The following is a 19,065-nucleotide window of genomic DNA, read 5'->3' on the forward strand; positions in this document are numbered from 1 at the left end:
CTCTCACTGAAATGTGTCCCCACATCAAGGTCCTTGAATTTGAGGGTATTGGATCTGGAAAGTCATTTTGAAAGGTCCTTGAATTTGAAGTTAATCAAGGTGTGGGAACCCTGATCAGAAAATGTGAGGGATTTTTAATATTTACCGAAATTATGTACATGAATGGTATTGAAGCTAGGTTCATTATCAGTTGTTGGTGACACAAGGTCTGTTAAATAATTTATTTCATTTTTGAGCGGTTTTCATATTTTTCAACCCATGAAGTATAGGCATATTTATTATTTTAGAGGCCAAAAATGGTTTAATCTGATGAGAAGCCATGTTTAGGGTGTAATTATTTTATGATTGCTGGCTTCATAGAAATTACGTTGATTTAACTATAGACTGATACATTTATGTAAATAAGAGACACCATCAAAAAATGTATTTTTCACTTAAATAAAAATGTTCTGGAATAATATGATTACAGTGAAAATTTGGACGTGAAACATGATGTTTGTATTATTAATTTTCTTATCTTGTTTGTTTGGTGAAAACAGTGAAACTCATTGTGGAGGAAGAGCAACTATCACACATTGAACAAATATTATAATCTGCAGGTCTGAGATTTGAGGGGGTTTTCAGCAGCGCTTCAACAATGAAACATCAAGCTCTGAAAATGAAATCATCATCAGATGTCATGATCAGTTAGTTGATGTGTGTCAGTGATGTCACGTTACAGCAGCAGAAACACATCAAGCTCTGAACAGATTCATGCTTTCCTCCTGCTGCTTAAGTCAAATATGTTCAGTAAGACACAAGAGCATCAGTGAGTCAGATGGCCTCAGATACGACGATGCTCATGAGGATCACTCTTCAGATCTTCTTCACTGCAGTCAGTAAAGCATCACTTTATGGATTCAGAAGGAACAACTGCTGCAGCTGCTGAGTCTGAAGCCCCACATTCTCTTCAGTCTCATTGTGTGTAGCGTTAAGATTTGTTTTCACTGCAATCCCTGAATAATAATCACAATATTATGTGTCATTTGTTCTCTTATGTTTCCATATGCAGGTCAGTTTCTGGTTATGGAGAACAGAGAGAGATCTTCATCTCCTGATTATAGCTGTTTGTCTCTGAAGAGTGATGGATCCATGGTGTATAATCCTCCTAATTTCAGTAATGATCCAGTGACCTCTAACCCCAGGTGAGATATAATCCAGTAAAGTGAAAGAAAGTGAATGGGCGTTGTGCCCAAGTATGGTAAGCCACACACCCTTTTTTGCTGCAGCGCCTTAATCCTAACCATTGCGCATCATATGCACACCAAAGTCAATTTCTGCTTTATGCAAAATAGAAACAGAAAATCGTGGTATTGATACGCATTTTCATGTGATTGGGCAGCTACCGTTAGAGCGAGCCGGCATGTAAAATGTTGCTGCTACTAAACATGTTTTTACATTTTTACTTAATTTAATCATTTAGCAGACGCTTTTATTCCAAAGCGACTTACAAATGAGAACAATAGAATCAATCAGATCAACAAGAGAACAACAACGGTATACAAGTTCCATGACAAGTCTCAGTTAGTCTAGTACAGAACACATAGCCAGGGTTTTTTTATTTTTTAAAGAATATGATAGACAAGAAAAGAAAAGGTAAGTACTAGTATTAGTTGGTTAAGTGCTGGCGAAAAAGATGAGTCTTTAGATGTTTTTTGAAAATGAGTAAAGACTCAGCTGTTCGAATTGAGATCGGGAGGTCATTCCACCAGCTGGGCGCAGTTCAGGAAAAGGTCTATGAGAGTGATTTTGAACCTCTTTGGGATGGCACCACAAGGCGTCGTTCACTTGCAGAGCGAAAACTTCTGGAGGGTGCATAAAGATTGAACTAATGAGCTTAGGTATGTTGGTGCTGTGCCAGTGGTCGTCTTGTAGGCAAGCATCAGTACCTTGAATTTGATGCAAGCGACTACTGGTAGCCAGTGTAACCTGATGAGGAGAGGAGTAACGTGAGCTGTTTTTGACTCATTGAAGACAACCCTCGCTGCTGGATTCTGGATCAGTTGCAGAGGCTTGATAGTACATGCAGGGAAGGCCCGCCAGGAGAGCATTACAATAGTCCAGTCTGGAGAGAGAACAAGAGCTTGGACAAGAAGTTGGGTGGCTTGCTCTGACAGAAAGGGTCTAATCTTCCTAAAGTTGTATAAGGCAAATCTGCAGGACCGGGTCATCGTAGCAATATGGTCTGTGAAGCTGAACTGATGATCCATCACAACTCCTAAGTTTCTGGGTGTCCTGGAAGGAGTTATGGTTGACGAACCCAGCTGTATAGAGAAGTTGTGATGAAACGTTGGGTTAGCTGGAACCACCAGCAGTTCTGTCTTAGTAAGGTTGAGCTGAAGGTGATGGTCATTCATCCAGCTAGAAATGTCACTCAGACAAGCTGAAATGCGAGCAACTACTGTTGGGTCATCTGGTTGGAATGAGAAGTAGAGTTGAGTGTCATCAGTGTAGCAGTGATAGGAAAAGCCATGCTTCTGAATGACAGATCCTAATGACATCATGTAGATGGAGAAGAGAAGTGGTCCAAGTACTGAGCCTTGCAAGTAGCCAGTAGCAAGTTGTTGTGACTTAGAAACTTCTTCACCCCTCCAAGACACCTTGAAGGATCTATCAGAAAAGTAGGACTTAAACCACTGGAGTGCTGTTCCAGAGATGCCCATCTTTCTGAGGGTGGACAGGAGAATCTGGTGATTAACAGTGTCAAAAGCAGCAGACAGGTCCAACAAAATGAGTACTGAGGATTTTGAAGCTGCTCTTGCCAGTCGCAGGGCTTCGGTAACCAAGAGCAGGGCAGTCTCAGTTGAGTGGCCACTTTTGAAGCCAAATTGGTTGCTGTCCAGGAGTTTGTTCTGTACAAGAAACATAGACAGCTGGTTGAACACAGCTCGTTCAAGTGTCTTTGCAATTAATGGAAGAAGGGGTACCGGTCTGTAGTTTTCTTGAAGTGCTGGATTTAAAGATGGTTTCTTCAGCAGTGGGCTTACCCAAGCCTGCTTAAATGCTGAGGGAAATGTTCCAGAGTGAAGAGAGGAGTTGATAATGTGAGTAAGTAAAGGTATGACTGAAGAAGAAATTGCTTGAAGGAGGTGAGTGGGGATCGGATCAAGTGGACAAGTAGTAGGATGACTGGACAGGATAAGTTTGGAAACGTCCATCTCTGAGAGTGGAGAGGAGGAGGAGAGAGAGTGTGCATTAGTCGTTGTGAAGTTATCCTCAGTCTGCGGTGTGGAGAATTGGTCACTGATGGTTTCTTGTCTTATTTGTAAAGGAAAAACTGCAAAGTCTTCAGCTGTAAGAGTCGATGGAGGAGGAGGTGGAGGCGGATTAAGAAGAGAAGAAGAGAAGGTTTTGAAGAGTGTCTGAGCGTCACAACAGTTGTTAATTTTGTTGTGATAGTATGATGTTTTAGCAGTGAAGACATTTGCAGAGAAGGAAGAGAGGAGAGACTGATACACACTGAGGTCGGTAGAGTTTCTTGATTTAAGCCATTTCCTCTCTGCAGCCCTGAGTTTAGAGCAATGTTCACGGAGAACATCGGACAGCCAGGGGGCAGGATGGGGTGGTGCGTGCTGGTCTAGACGACAGTGGGCAAAAGTTGTCCAAGCAAGAGGTTAGAGTGGAGCAAAAAGTGTCCGTAGCACTGTTCGTGTCCAGAGCTGAAAAACTGAGGGAATGGAGGAAGTGAAGATGAAACCACAGAGGATAGGCGAGATGGAGAGAGTGAGCGTAGGTTCCGTCGAAAGGTGACCTGCGTTGGAGTGTGTGCCGCTTCAGGAGTAAGTGCTAGGCTAGCAGTAATGAGGAAGTGGCCTGAGGTGTGCAGTGGAGCAACTAAAGAGTTGTCCACGGAGCAACAGCGTGTGTAGATGAGGTCCAGTTGGTTGCCTAATTTGTGAGTCGCTGTAGTAGACACTCGCTTGAGATCAAATGAGGTGAGCAGAGTGTTGAAGTCAGCAGCCTGGGGTTTATCTAGGTGGATGTTGAAGTCACCAAGCAGTACCAGAGGAGTACCATCTTCAGGATAGTTTGATAGCAGCACATCCAACTCCTCCAAGAAGTTTCCCAATTGACCTGGGGACGATAAATGACCACAAAGTGGATTTTAACAGGGTGGGTTACAGTAATTGCATGTGATTAAAATGAACCGTTACCTGTAGGTGATGGTTGAAGATCAATTTTCCAATCTTTCGATATAAGAAGACCAGTACCTCCACCCCTCCCAGTCATATGAGGGGTGTGGGAACAAGTGAAATTAGTGGAGAGGGCTGCGGGAGTGGCAGTGTCTTCAGGTTTGATCCAAGTCTCAGTCAGTGCCATGAGGTTGAGACCGGAATGAGTAGCAATAGAAGAAATGAAGTCTGCTTTGTTAACAGCAGACTGGCAGTTCCAGAGACCAACTGGAATAGAGAGCGTAGTAGTAGAGGTCAGAGGGACAGGCCGTAGATTTGTCGGGCAGGCCTTCCTTTGACGTACGTAGCGTGCTCTCCGAGTGTTAGTAGTGATAGTAGAGATCTGAAAGCACATAGTGACTACAAGTGACCGAAATAAGTATTTGAGGACAAGCTATACAAAAATTAAAGGGGAGAAAAGCAATACTCAAGTGCCCTGTCGGTGTCCTTGCTCGGTGGAGTCGCGCAGGTAGAGTCGATGGTCTTTACACTCGTCGGTCTTCACACGAGGAGGCTTCACACGAGGGCTGCCGCGGTGAAACCTATCACTTATATATTTGCCTGATTATCTGTGATTGAAGTCAGCTGGTCACGCCTCCCTATTTAGCAGACCGAAACTGGGCAGTCCTCCGATTGGCAAATGCAAAACCAAGCGCCACTTCAGCACGTATTTACTAGGGTAAGACACACAGTAAATAAAGCAAAGTTTTCCTAGCAACGACGATCACGCAGTAGTCTGAGAAAACGAGGCAAAACACTTACAAACTGCTGTCCTTATCTGTTACTCAGCTGTTTCTTCTGACAAGCATTTCCAAAGCAGCTAATTAAGTACTTTCACTGGCTTTGGTCACGCCTCCCTATTTAGCAGACCGAAACTGGGCAGTCCCGCGATAGGCAAACGCAAAACCAAGCGCCACTTCAGCACGTATTTACCAGGGTAAGACACAGTAAATAAAACAGATGATGTTTCAGATGATAAGCCCCATTTGAGGGCGATGAATGAAACAACTGTTTGCATGTCCTGAGCGATGTACTGTAATAAATCTTTCCCTCACACACTACCTGAAAGATTCGTGGAAGCCCTGACGCTCTGGAACCAAAAACAGGATGTACTGTAATGAAAAGATGCGATTGCTATGCAACATGATTTGACGACGCAGAACGAGCAACAAAATAAGCAGAGGGCAAACATGGAGGTGAAGTGCCTTTTATGAGCTCTCCGTGAGTTCACAGGTGGTGAAAATAAAATCATATGTCTTTTCAGTCGAACATACCTTCTGTTTGGGTGAGTTCGGTCACGGAATATATAATTCATTCATCCCGACCAATCAGGTGTGAACGCATCACTATGCCTTTAGGTTCAGTATCTTTAGGGTCGCTGTCAAAAATGCCAGTGTGAATGCTAAGCAGACCAGGACCAAATGTATCGTTTTCTTTTTTGGTCTGGACCAAACAAACCAAGAGAACCCAACTACAAGTGTGAACGCACCCTAAAAAAAGATTCATTAATAAAATTCTTTTTTTTTTTTTTTTCATAAAAAGTAATTATTTTTAATCATTATTTTAAATAAACGTTCATCCTCATCCTCCCCAATGTTGTCCACAAGTACATTTATAATGTTGCCCTATTTACCTAAAAGTACACTTTTCTTTGTTTTAAACCGAACCAAAGTCATATGTGTTGACAGTTAAACACAGTAGACATTAATTATATCTATTTATTGTGAAAATGACTACTTTTGCGTGTCAGGTCCATGTTCATATTTACCATGAACAATGCGCTTTGACTTTAATTCAGTGCATGCAGCACAGCAGAAATAGACTGGATCTCTGCACTGCTGCAGACTGCTCCTGAAAACACTGCTGGACCTCAACGTGTGCAGTGTGAACGCTTTCATCTGTTAACATGAGCGCGGAAAATATACACACTGCAAACAGAGTATGTGTGAAACAGCCGTTACTGTCACGAAACGCACACAAAAAGGTAGATCCAAATGCAGTGTTTAATGGGTAATCCAGAAATCATAAATCTAGCCAGGCAGCAGTCAAAATCCAGGTAATCATTCCAGAAACAAGAAACATAAACAACATCCAAGAACCACGAAAAACCAGGGTGACATTCAACAAGGACTCCGTAACAATGACAGAACAACCGGGGTATTTATACACAGGGAAATGACAATGCTAACGGGGAATTGGCTGAGTGCAATGATTAATGACCAGGGACAGCTGAGTGCAATGAACAGTGATGAGTATCAACAAGACTGTGGGAAATGTAGTTCCTGAGGTGGGGTGATGATATGGGGAAGTGAGACCTCTAACGGGAGACCCAGGGATACACAAACCAGACACTGTGACACTACCCCCCCTCTAAGGAGCAGCTTCCAGATGCTCCTCAGAACAAAACAAAGACAAAACAAAGAGACCAGGAGGGAGGTGGACTGGTGGAGGTAGAACAGGGGGAGGGATGGAGGGCAAGGCCCGTGAAGGAGAACAGGGACAGGCAGCGATGGCTCCACTGGCAGCCAAGGTGGATCAGTCAGTTCAGGGGGCCAGGGTGGACCCGAAAGTTCAGGGGACCACGAGGGACCAGGCAGTTTCAGGTGGCCACGGAGGATCAGTCCATTCTAGTTGTGCAGACGGCCAGGGGAGGAACTCGCCATTTGAGTGGCCAGAACGGAACCTGCCATTCGGGGAGCCAGTGAGGAGCAGGCTGTGGCGATGGCCAGGGAGGAACCCGCCACTTGAGCAACCAGAGCGGAACCTGCCCTTCCGGAGGCCCTGCGAAGACGTGAAGGCGTTCTGGAAGGCCTGCGGAGACGTGAAGGTGCTCTGGACGGCCTGTGGAGACGTGAAGGTGCTCTGGACGGCCTGTCACGGCATCGGGAACGGCCTCGGGCACCGGCTCTGGAACGGCCACGGGCACCCCATCGGGGAACGGCCTTGGTCACGTCATCGGGAACGGCCTCGGCCTTGGGCACCGCCTCGGGAACGGCCTCGGTCATGGCATCGGGAATGGCCTCGGCCTCCGGAACGGCATCGGGCACCGCCTCGGCATCGGGCACCGCCTCGGCCTCCGGAACGGCATCGGGCACCGCCTCGGCCTCCGGAACGACAGCGGCCTGCTCGGGAACGTCCTCCTGGACGGCAGCGGCCTGCTCGGGAACGTCCTCCTGGACGGCAGCGGCCTGCTCGGGAACGTCCTCCTGGACGGGAGCGGCCTGCTTGGGAACGTCCTCCTGGACGGCCGCGGCCTGCTCGGGAACGTCCTCCTGGCTTTGAGGAACGGTAGACGCCTGTCTCCTCCTCCGCCCTCTATGATGGCGAGTCGGTGGCACCTTGACGGGAGACTCGGGCGTTGAGTCAGCCATCTTGTCTGGCGACACAGGTGTAGATTCGGCCATCTTGTGCAATGGTTCTGGGCTGGCAGCCATCTTGTGCTGTGGTGCTGGGCTGGCGGCCATCTTGTGCTGTGGCGCTGGGCTGGCGGCCATCTTGTCTGGAGACTCATCTTGTCTGGTGAGGTTACTGCATCCCACTGAGCACGATGGTGCAGGTACTTGGTGAACCCCCAAAAGTCTAGGATCTCCAGCCCCTTCATCTCCCACCGAGGCAAAGGGTCATCCAGGCAGTCATTGAACAAACCCTTTAGTGCCTCATCGTTATACCCCAGCCCTACCGCACATAGTCCAAAACGCTTGAGCCAGATCACCCACCTCACGCCCCCTTTGACAAAGGGTGGTTAAGTTCCGGTGTCTACCCCTCCGCTCCTCCATGGTGACTGGGGAACGGATACGAACTCCCACACCACTGGATCTGAGCATGACGGAGTCCTTCTGTCACGAAACGCACACAAAAAGGTAGATCCAAATGCAGTGTTTAATGGGTAATCCAGAAATCATAAATCTAGCCAGGCAACGGTCAAAATCCAGGTAATCAGTCCAGAAACAAGAAACATAAACAACATCCAAGAACCACAAAAAACCAGGGTGACATTCAACAAGGACTCCGTAACAATGACAGAACAACCGGGGTATTTATACACAGGGAAATGACAATACTAACGGGGAATTGGCTGAGTGCAATGATTAATGACCAGGGACAGCTGAGTGCAATGAACAGTGATGAGTATCAACAAGACTGTGGGAAATGTAGTTCCTGAGGTGGGGTGATGATATGGGGAAGTGAGACCTCTAACGGACACCCAGGGATACACAAACCAGACACTGTGACAGTTACTGGTACTGCTCAAATAAAAACACCATTACCAACTGTAAACCTACATTTAATTTTTATTAAGAAATATTTTAGCAAAATGTATATTTAAATCATAATTACTGCGCTCCTGTTCTGCTGCATGCCACGTGTTTGACATGCACCGACGCTCCTTAACTGATGTCTGTGGAGTTTAATGGAGATTTCTACTTGGGTAATACAGAATAGAAATAATCGCAGAACTTTCAAGTTTAAGTTCAAGTTCAAGTTGAGCTTTATTGTCATTCCGCTGGACATACAGTGGAACGAAATGTCGTGCCTCACAGGACCACGGTGCTACATAAATACAGACATACAACAATGAAGTAAAACAGTAAAAGCCTATACACAACTAAACCTACTGTCAGATTTTGACAATAAATATACTATAAATAAATGTTTACCTATACATAAACTAAAAAATACAGACTATACGAATGCTATACCTATACACAACAAACCTACTGACAGATTTTGACTTTAAATACTATATATAAATGTTTACCTATAAATAAACTAAAAAAAAAAACTAAATACAAACTATACAAATGCTATACATAAACACTGTACCTATACACAACTAACCTACTGACAGATTTTTTAATATGAATATACTATATATAAATGTTAACTATACATAGACTGAATCAGAAAAAATATATGTATATAGACTGTACGAATGCTTCACATAATATTGTACATGTGCAAAGAGAAACATGGTAAGTCAAGCAGCTGGCTGGGGAACAGTGCAAGATGATTAGTAGTGCATGAGCATGTAAACATATTTGAGTCTTTGTGTGATTATGTACACACAGCAGTGTGTGTGAAAAGTGTCTAGTGCGCATAGAGGAGAATTTCACAAAAAATGATGTTTCAGACAGTTTTTCTGTGATGTGGTATGGTTTGGGGGGTGGAGGAGGTGAGATTTACATTTACATTTACATTTACATTTAATCATTTAGCAGACGCTTTTATCCAAAGCGACTTACAAATGAGAACAGTAGAAACAATCAGATCAACGAGAGAACAACAACGGTATACAAGTGCTATGACAAGTCTCAGTTAGTCTAGTACAGAACACATAGCCAGGGTGTTGTTTTTTTTTTTTTTTTTTTTGAATATGATAGACCAAGAAAAAGAAAAAGGTAAGTACTAGTATGAGTTGGTTAAGTGCAGGCGAAAAAGATGAGTCTTTAGATGTTTTTTGAAAATGAGTAAAGACTCAGCTGTTCGAATTGAGATCGGGAGGTCATTCCACCAGCTGGGAGCAGTCCAGGAAAAAGTCTGTGAGAGTGATTTTGAACCTCTTTGGGATGGCACCACAAGGCGTCGTTCACTTGCAGAGCGCAAACTTCTGGAGGGTGCATAAGACTGAACTAGTGAGTTTAGGTAAGTTGGCGCCGTGCCAGTGGTCGTTTTGTAGGCAAGCATCAGTACCTTGAATTTGATGCGAGCGGCTACTGGTAGCCAGTGTAACCTGATGAGGAGAGGAGTCACATGAGCTGTTTTGGCTCATTGAAGACAACCCTCGCTGCTGCATTCTGGATCAGTTGTAGAGGCTTGATAGTACATGCAGGAAGGCCCGCCAGGAGAGCATTGCAATAGTCCAGTCTGGAGAGAACAAGAGCTTGGACAAGAAGTTGGGTGGCTTGCTCTGACAGGAAGGGTCTAATCTTCTTAATGTTGTATAAGGCAAATCTGCAGGACCGGGTCGTTGTAGCAATATGGTCTGTGAAGCTTAACTGATGATCCATCACAACTCCTAGGTTTCTGGCTGTCCTGGAAGGAGTTATGGTTGACGAACCCAGCTGTATAGAGAAGTTGTGATGAAACGATGGGTTAGCTGGAATCACCAGCAGTTCAGTCTTAGTAAGTTTGAGCTGAAGGTGATGGTCATTCATCCAGCTAGAAATGTCACTCAGACAAGCTGAAATGCGAGCAACTACCGTCGGGTCATCTGGTTGGAATGAGAAGTAGAGTTGAGTGTCATCAGCGTAGCAGTGATAGGAAAAGCCATGCTTCTGAATGACAGATCCTAATGACGTCATGTAGATGGGAGAAGAGAAGTGGTCCAAGTACTGAGCCTTGAGGAGCCCCAGTAGCAAGTTGTTGTGACTTAGAAACTTCACCCATCCAAGAAACCATGAAGGGTCTATCAGAAAGGTAGGAGTTAAGCCACTGGAGTGCGGTTCCAGAGATGCCCATCTTTCTGAGGGTGGACAGGAGAATCTGGTGATTAACGGTGTCAAAAGCAGCAGACAAGTCCAGCAAGTACTGAGGATTTTGAAGCTGCTCTTGCCAGTCGCAGGGCTTCAGTAACCGAGATCAGTGCAGTATCAGTTGAGTGGCCACTTTTGAAGCCAGATTGGTTGCTGTCCAGGAGGTTGTTCTGTACAAGAAACATAGAGAGCTGGTTGAACACAACTTGTTCGAGTGTCTTTGCAATGAATGGAAGAAGGGATACCGGTCTGTAGTTTTCTAGAAGTGCTGGATTTAGAGATGGTTTCTTCAGCAGTGGGCTTACCCGAGCCTGCTTAAATGCTGAGGGAAATGTTCCAGAGTGAAGAGAGGAGTTGATAATGTGAGTAAGTGAAGGTATGACTGAAGAAGAAATCGCTTGAAGGAGGTGAGTGGGGATCGGATCCAGTGGGCAAGTAGTAGGATGACTGGACAGGATAATTTTGGCAACGTCCGTCTCTGAGAGTGGAGAGAAGGAGGAGAAAGAGTGAGCATTAGTCGTTGTGAAGTTATCCTCAGTCTGCGGTGTGGAGAATTGGTCACTGATGGTTCTTGTCTTATTTGTAAAGAAAAACTGCAAAGTCTTCAGCTGTAAGAGTCGATGGAGGAGGAGGTGGAGGCGGATTAAGAAGAGAAGAGAAAGTTTTGAAGAGTGTCTGAGCGTCACAACAGTTGTTAATTTTGTTGTGGTAGTATGATGGTTTTAGCAGTGAAGACATTTGCAGAGAAGGAAGAGAGGAGAGACTGATACACACTGAGGTCGGTAGAGTTTCTTGATTTAAGCCATTTCCTCTCTGCAGCCCTGAGTTAAGAGCGATGTTCACGGAGTACATCGGACAGCCAGGGGCAGATGGGGTGGTGCGTGCTGGTCTAGACGACAGTGGGCAAAAGTTGTCCAAGCGATTACAAAACAGCTCTTTAAGTAGTGCTTACCGGCTTACTGGCTATAGTCACGCCTCCCTATTTAGCAGACCGAAACTGTCCAGTCCCGCGATAGGCAAACGCAAAACCAAATGCCATTTCACACGTATTTACCAGGGTAAGACACACAGTAATTAAAGCAAAGTTTCCCTAGCAACGATGATCACGCAGTAGTCTAATGAGAAAACGAGGCAAATACACTTACAAACTGCTGTCCTTATCTGTCGCTCGACTGTTTCAGGAGGTAGGGGTTTGTGTGGGGTTTCAGAGGAGGGCGGGGTGATTTGAGTTCAGGGCTCTCACAGCTCGGGGGAAAAAGCTGTGGAGCAGTCTGGCGGAGCGGGCTCTGATGCTCCGGTACCGTCTTCCTGATGGTAGGAGCTGGAAGAGACTGTGGGAGTGATGGGTTGTGTCCTTCACGATACTGTTGGCTTTGCTGGTGCATCGTGTGAGGAAAATGTCCAGGATGGAGGGGAGAGGGGCACTGATGATCTTTGCAGCTGTGTTCACTGTCCGCTGGAGGGTCTTGCGGTCTGCTGTACTACAGTTCCCGTACCAGACAGTGATGCAGCTGGTCAGCAATGATCTTTATGGTTCCTCTGTAGAATGTGGTGAGGATGGGTGGAGGGAGACTTGCTTTTTTTTAACCGGCGAAGAAAGTGTAGCCACTGTTGTGCCTTTTTGGAGAGTGACATGGTGTTGGTGGTCCAGGTGAGATCCTCTGTGATGTGCACCCCCAGGAATTTAGTGCTGCTGACTCTCTCCACAGTCGAGCTGTCGATGGTCACTGGGGAGTGATCAATGGAGTTTCTCCTGAAGTCCATCATAACCTCCTTTGTATTACTCACATTGAGGGACAGGTTGTTAGTGCCACACCATTCAGCCAGTTGTGCCATTTCCTCTCTGTAGTGCGTTTCATCGCTGTTGCTGATGAGACCTACCACCGTTGTGTCATCTGCAAACTTGATAATGTGGTTGGAGCTGAACTTGGCAGTGCAGTCATGGGTCAGCAGCGTGAAGAGCAGCGGGCTGAGCACACAGCCTTGTGGGGCTCCTGTGCTCAGTGTGGTAGTGCTCGAGGTGTTGTGGCCAACATGGACTGACAAAAGTCTTTCAGTTAGAAAGTCCAGGATCCAATTACAGAGGGAATTGTTACGGCCCAGCAGGTTTAGTTTGTTTATGAGCTGTTATGGTATTATTGTGTTGAATGCTGAGCTGAAGTCGATGAACAGCATTCTGACAATTTTCCAGTCTTTATTTTCTAGGTGGGGAAGAGCCAGGTGGAGGGTGGAGGAGATTGCATTGTCTGTAGAGCGGTTTGGATGGTATGCAAACTGGAGCGGATCAAGTGTGTTGGGGAGGCTGGATTTGATGTTTTGCATGACTAACCTCTCAAAGCACTTCATCATGATTGGAGTCAGCGCTATGGGACGGTAGTCATTCAGACAGGACACAGGTGATTTTTTTTGGTACTGGTATGATGGTTGTGGATTTGAGACATGTGGGGATGACTGCCTGGCTCAGTGAGGTGTTGAAGATATCTGTTAGGACATCTGTCAGCTGTGCAGCACAGTCTCTCAGTACACAGCCAGGTATGTCGTCAGGACCCGGAGCCTTGCGGGGGTTAATCCTAGATAGGGTCTTCCTTACATCGGCTGGAGACAGACAGAGCACCTGGTCGTTGGGAGGTATGGGCGGTTTTTGTGCAGGTGTGTCATTCTGCATTTCAGACCGTGAATAAAAGTGGTTGAGTGCATCTGGGAGGGATGTGTCGTCATCACAGGCCTGTGGCGGGGGCTTGTAGTCTGTGATGGTCTGAATGGCTTGTTGTACTGTAGGTGGCTGCCTCTTTAAACATGTTCCAGTCTGTGCACTGAAAGCAGTCCTGCAGTTTTGAGGTAGCATCATCTGGCCAAACTGTGATTAGTTTTTAAACCGGTTTGGCTTGTTTCAGAAGTGGTCTGTATGCTGGAATTAGCATAACAGAGATGTGATCCGTGTACCCGAGGTGGGGGCCGGGTACAGCCTTGTACGCGTTCTACAGCCTTCTAACCTTTTTTAACATTGACAGTGAAGGATTGAATTGTAAAATGTAGGTTGTGCGTTCAGGAGAACACATCTCAAATACATTAAACAGCAGATGCGTCTGTCAAAGCACAATGGGACAAACCGCAGTAAACGCTTGTGCTCTCGCCTGAAGAGCTGAATATAAAGCGCTCTGATGTTTCAGACGACTTGCTTCTGCATCTTTCCCACAGCAACTGTTTTCTATGTGTTTCTCCATAGAAGTGTGTTATCCACTGATATAAAGCGATGTGACTGATGTATGTTTCTGTGCACAGCGTTCAGACACCACTAATCCATAATCACACTCATTGATGATTATTTTATTATTGTTTTTATCGTTTATTGTTGCAGCCCTTCTTATAATAAATGAAACAGCAGACAGAACTAAAGGAAGAATGATTTCTGTGTGTTTATCAGGATCTTCAGGAAGAGGAAGAGATCTCCAGATCCCAGTTGTGCGTCTCTGAAGAGTGACAGATGCATGGAAAATAATCCTCCTAATTTCAGTGATGACGCAGTGACCTCTGACCCCAGGTAAGGATAAACATGTGGTGATGATTGAACTGCTTTATGGGAGTCAAAAACACACTCAGTGCACACAGAGAGAACTCCACACAATGAACACATGAGCTCCTACATGTACATATATTATATAATAAAATATATATTACTTCACAGATAAACTGAAATGATACTGAAAATACAAGACTGACATCTCTGTCGGTTTAGATGTTACTTTACACATCCTTTATTTTCAGATGTGTTTAATCTGTTGTTCTTGTGATATTCCAGCAGAGCAGATGGAGAGCGAAGCATCTCTGGAGGAGCCTCCTCTGTCTTCTGTCTGAACAACACGAGCGTTACAGCGTCTCTGAATAAAGATGATCCACCAGTGAATGATGAACTACAGAGAGTCAAAGAGCAGCACAAAACCAGCATGAAGAACAAGTTTGAGAGATTATTTGAGGGACTGAAACTCCAGGAGAATGAAACCCTCCTGAACAGCATCTACACACAGCTCTACATCATAGAGGGAGAGAGAGAAGGAGTGAATGAAGAATATGAGGTTTTACAGATGGAGAAAACAGCCAGAACACAACACTCACAAGACACTCCAATCTACTGCAATGACACCTTTAAAGCCTCAGCTGAAGCAGGATGTGAGGAGAAAGAGCAGATCAAGACTGTTCTTACTACAGGCATTGCTGGAATCGGAAAAACCGTCTCTGTGCAGAAGTTCATTCTGGACTGGGCCGAGGGAAAAGCCAATCAGGATGTAGATTTCATGTTTGTGCTTCCATTTCGAGAGCTGAACTTGATCCGAGATCATCAGTACAGTCTTCACAGACTTCTGCTGGACTTTCATCCTGAACTTCAGGATCTGGACTCACAGATTTATGAGGAGTGTAAAATTGTGTTCATCTTTGATGGTCTGGATGAAAGCAGAATCACACTGATGTTTTCAGATGCTCAGAAAGTTTTTGATGTGACTGAGACTTCATCAGTGGATGTGTTGATGTCAAAGCTCATGAAAGGAGAGCTGCTTCCCTCTGCTCTCATCTGGATCACCTCCAGACCAGCCGCAGCCAATCAGATCCCCTCCAAATACATCCACCGTCTGACAGAAATTCAGGGATTCAATGAGCCTCAAAAGGAGGAATATTTCAGGAAGAGAATCAGTGATGAGCATCAAGCCAACAGAATCATCTCACACATCAGAAGATCAAGAAGCCTCCACATCATGTGCCACATCCCCGTCTTCTGCTGGATCTCATCCACTGTGCTTCAGAAGCTCCTGGAAGAAGATCTGAGTGCAGAAATCCCTCAAACTCTGACTGAAATGTACATCCACTTCCTGCTGATTCAGATCAACATGAGGAAGCAGAAGTATGAAGAGAGAGATCCAGAGAAACTCCTGCAGTCCAACAGAGAAGTGATTGTGAAACTTGCTGAAGTGGCTTTCAAACAGCTAATGAAGGGCAATGTGATGTTCTATGAGGAGGACCTGATTGAGAGCGGCATAGACCTCACTGACGCCTCAGTGTATTCTGGGATTTGCACTGAGATCATTAAGGAGGAATCTGTGATTAATCAGAGGGAAGTCTACAGCTTCATCCATCTGAGCATTCAGGAGTTTCTCGCTGCTTTCTATCTGTTTTACTGCTGTTTAACAAAGAACCAGGAGCCACTGGAGTTTCTGGATAAAAGATTCAAAGACAGTTTGAATGAAGTCTCTCTGTATAATCTACTAACATCAGCAGTAGATAAAGCTGTTGAGAGTGAGAATGGACATCTGGATCTGTTCCTGCGGTTCTTGCTGGGCGTCTCACTGGAGTCCAATCAGAGAGTCTTACAGGATCTACTGACACACACAGAGAACAGCTCAGAGACCATCAGAGAAACCACACTGTACATTAAAATGAAGATCAAAAATTATGATGTTTTAAATTATTATTTTAAACATCCTCCTCTCTCAGCTGGTGAATCCATCAATCTGTTCCTCTGTCTGCTGGAAGTGAAAGATCAGACTCTGTTCAGAGAGATTCAGGAGTTTGTGAAATCAGACAAACACTCAGAGAAACTCTCTGCTGCTCACTGCTCAGCAATCTCCTACATGCTTCAGATGTCAGAGGAGCCACTGGATGAGCTGGACCTCAAGAAATACAACACATCAGCTGAGGGGAGAAGAAGACTGATACCAGCTGTGATCAACTGCAGAAAAGCTCTGTGAGTGTTTCATCATTAACTAAACTATCATATTTAATAATGAATCCGAAACCTTTAAAATAAATGTTCCTGAATGAGAGATTTTCTTCTAAATAACAGTCCAGAATCTTAAAGGAGTCTCTACATGTATTTTCAATACAGTAGATAGTCCAGTAAAATGTCTGTTAGCACTGTGGTAAACACAACCCAGTCACATGTGAAACTCGTTCATTAAATCAGCAGCAGCTGCAGCATAGAGACGCTCGACACACGATATCGCATCGTGACGAATCCTCCGATTTACACCCCTAGTATATAATACCTCTCAAAGAAAGTAGGGGTGGAGGAGCTAGGTGATTATCAGCCTATAACCTCAACACCTGTTGTTATGAAGACTTTAGAGAAAATAGTGGTAAAACAGCTTTTAAATTTAGTAGAAGATGAATTAGATACCACTTTGCGTATAAGCAAAATCGCAGTACTAAAGATGCAGTGGTAACGTTATTACATTGATTTTGAAACATCTGGATAAGGCTAAAACTGTAGCTCGGGCCCTTCTTTTGGACTTTACCTCTGCATTCAGTACTATCCAATCAGAGCTTTTACTGACAAAAATTATTCAAATGGAAGTTAATCCTTATCTTATTCATTGGTACTATTTGTGAATCGCAGACGAACAGTGCTTTCACATCGAGCACGAACGATTGAGCGTCCTCTGCTAATTCTCTCTGCACGCTAGGTGGCTCTGACCAACAACCTCAGATATGTATCTCGTATATGGAGTTAACATCGTCTGCTGCTCAATTAAATTAAGATAAATAAAGTTTGGTTCTATGCCAGAAACACAAACCATCTATCTTAAAATATACACCCGCTTATCATTTGTTATAAACATCCTTTATTGTTATAAAAATACCATGAGCTGCATAAAAATACATACAGAATATATTGTCACAATCATATGTCTATTTGCTTTCATATTTCATGTGTAGAAAAAAAAATGTTTCTCTAATTTTTTGTATATATGGAATGGCAGGAGATATGATTGACAGATCTGAACACGCTCTGACTCATAACACTCGTGCACGGTGAAGAAAACAGACAGTGCTCTTCAGATCACATAAATACAGACATTATATTCTGTATAATATCGTGCTTCATTTATTTCTAATTACAGAAATGCACAAAACAACTCAGTTCATTTAAGTCCATAGGCATACACGTATAACACATTAGAAAAACACTGATAAACCCATAGGTTTCAACTTTAGAAAGAATGAGACTATATTATTTTTCCACTAAATTTTATAATGTGAGGATGTTTGGGCACTGTCCTGCCTCACTACACTGTTATCCTTTCAGCCAAAGCAACAGAGGGAGTTATTAAACAGATATGAAATTTATTATATGTGGACGCAGAAGTCCGATATCAGCAAAGACACAGGACAAAGACAGAACAATTTCGCGCTGGAGTGTGAATAGCCCCATAGGGATCTATTGATTCAATTCAAAAGAGTCATCACACCAAATTTTTGCGTTCAGTGTAAAAAGGCCTTTAGAGTTAATCAGAAATTTTTAACTCCAGTTACTTTTTCCGGAGTGCCTCAGGGTTGTGTGAGTTCACCGTTTCTTTTTATTCTTTATACAGATGATTGTAAAATGATATCGAAAATACATCATGATTACTATTTATAAATGAAAAGAAGACAAAGAAAATTATTTTTGGTCTCTCAGAGTATAGGTATTAAAAACGAGTATACAGGTGCATCTCAATAAATTAGAATGTCATGGAAAAGTTAATTTATTTCAGTAATTCAACTCAAATTGTGAAACTTGTGTATTAAATTCAGTGCACACAGGCTGAAGTAGTTTAAGTCTTTGGTTCTTTTAACTGTGGTGATTTTGGCTCACATTTAACAAAAACCCACCAATGCACTTCTCAACAAATTAGATTATTTCATAAGACCAATAAAAAACATTTTTAGTGAATTGTTGGTCTTCTGGAAAGTATGTTAATTTACTGTACATGTACTCAATACTTGGTAGGGGCTCCTTTTGCTTTAATTACTGCCTCAATTCAGCGTGGCATGGAGGTGATCAGTCTGTGGCACTGCTGAGGTGGTATGGAAGCCCAGGTTTCTTTGACAGCGGCCTTCAGCTCATCTGCATTTTTTGGTCTCTTGTTTCTTATTTTCCTCTTGACAATACCCCATAGATTCTCTACAGGGTTCAGGTCTGGTGAGTTTGCTGGCCAGTCAAGCACACCAACACCATGGTCATTTAACCAACTTTTGGTACTTTTGGCAGTGTGGGCAGGTGCCAAATCCTGCTGCAAAATGAAATCAGCATCTTCAGAAAGCTGGTCAGCAGAAGGAAGCATGAAGTGGTTTTCTTGGTAAACCAGCAGATGACATTGCACCCCAAATCATCACAGACTGTGGAAACTTAACACTGGACTTCAAGCTACTTGGGCTATGAACTTCTCCACCCTTCCTCCGGACTCTAGGACCATGGTTTCTAAATGAAATCCAAAACTTGCTCTCATCTGAAAAGAGGACTTTGGACCACTGGGCAACTGTCCAGTTCTTCTTCTCCTTAGCCCAGGTAAGACGCCTCTGACGTTGTCTGTGGTTCAGAAGTGGCTTAACAAAAGGAATACCACAACTGT

At 44.1% G+C, this 19,065-nt stretch overlaps 1 protein-coding gene across 1 annotated transcript; it reads left to right on the plus strand.

Annotated features, from left to right (window-relative positions):
* The first annotated feature begins 845 nt into the window (after positions 1 to 845).
* Positions 846 to 16,422, plus strand: LOC109079902 (NLR family CARD domain-containing protein 3-like). Its single transcript, XM_042743122.1, has 4 exons — positions 846 to 960; positions 1,052 to 1,184; positions 14,109 to 14,225; positions 14,484 to 16,422. The coding sequence occupies exons 1-4, from the start codon at positions 894 to 896 to the stop codon at positions 16,420 to 16,422; spliced, it is 2,256 nt and encodes a 751-aa protein (XP_042599056.1). The 5' UTR covers positions 846 to 893.
* The last annotated feature ends 2,643 nt before the right edge of the window (positions 16,423 to 19,065 follow it).

This window comes from Cyprinus carpio, chromosome B17 (genome assembly GCF_018340385.1).
Source record: "Cyprinus carpio isolate SPL01 chromosome B17, ASM1834038v1, whole genome shotgun sequence".
NCBI classification, from domain to species: Eukaryota; Metazoa; Chordata; class Actinopteri; order Cypriniformes; family Cyprinidae; genus Cyprinus; species Cyprinus carpio.

Coding starts and splice junctions, on each gene's coding strand:
- LOC109079902 (XM_042743122.1), top strand. CDS start 894: ATGGATTCAGAAGGAACAACTGCTGCAGCTGCTGAGTCTGAAGCCCCA. Junction 1,185..14,108: donor CCAGTGACCTCTAACCCCAG/GTGAGATATAAT, acceptor TGTGTTTATCAG/GATCTTCAGGAAGAGGAAGA. Junction 14,226..14,483: donor GCAGTGACCTCTGACCCCAG/GTAAGGATAAAC, acceptor GTGATATTCCAG/CAGAGCAGATGGAGAGCGAA.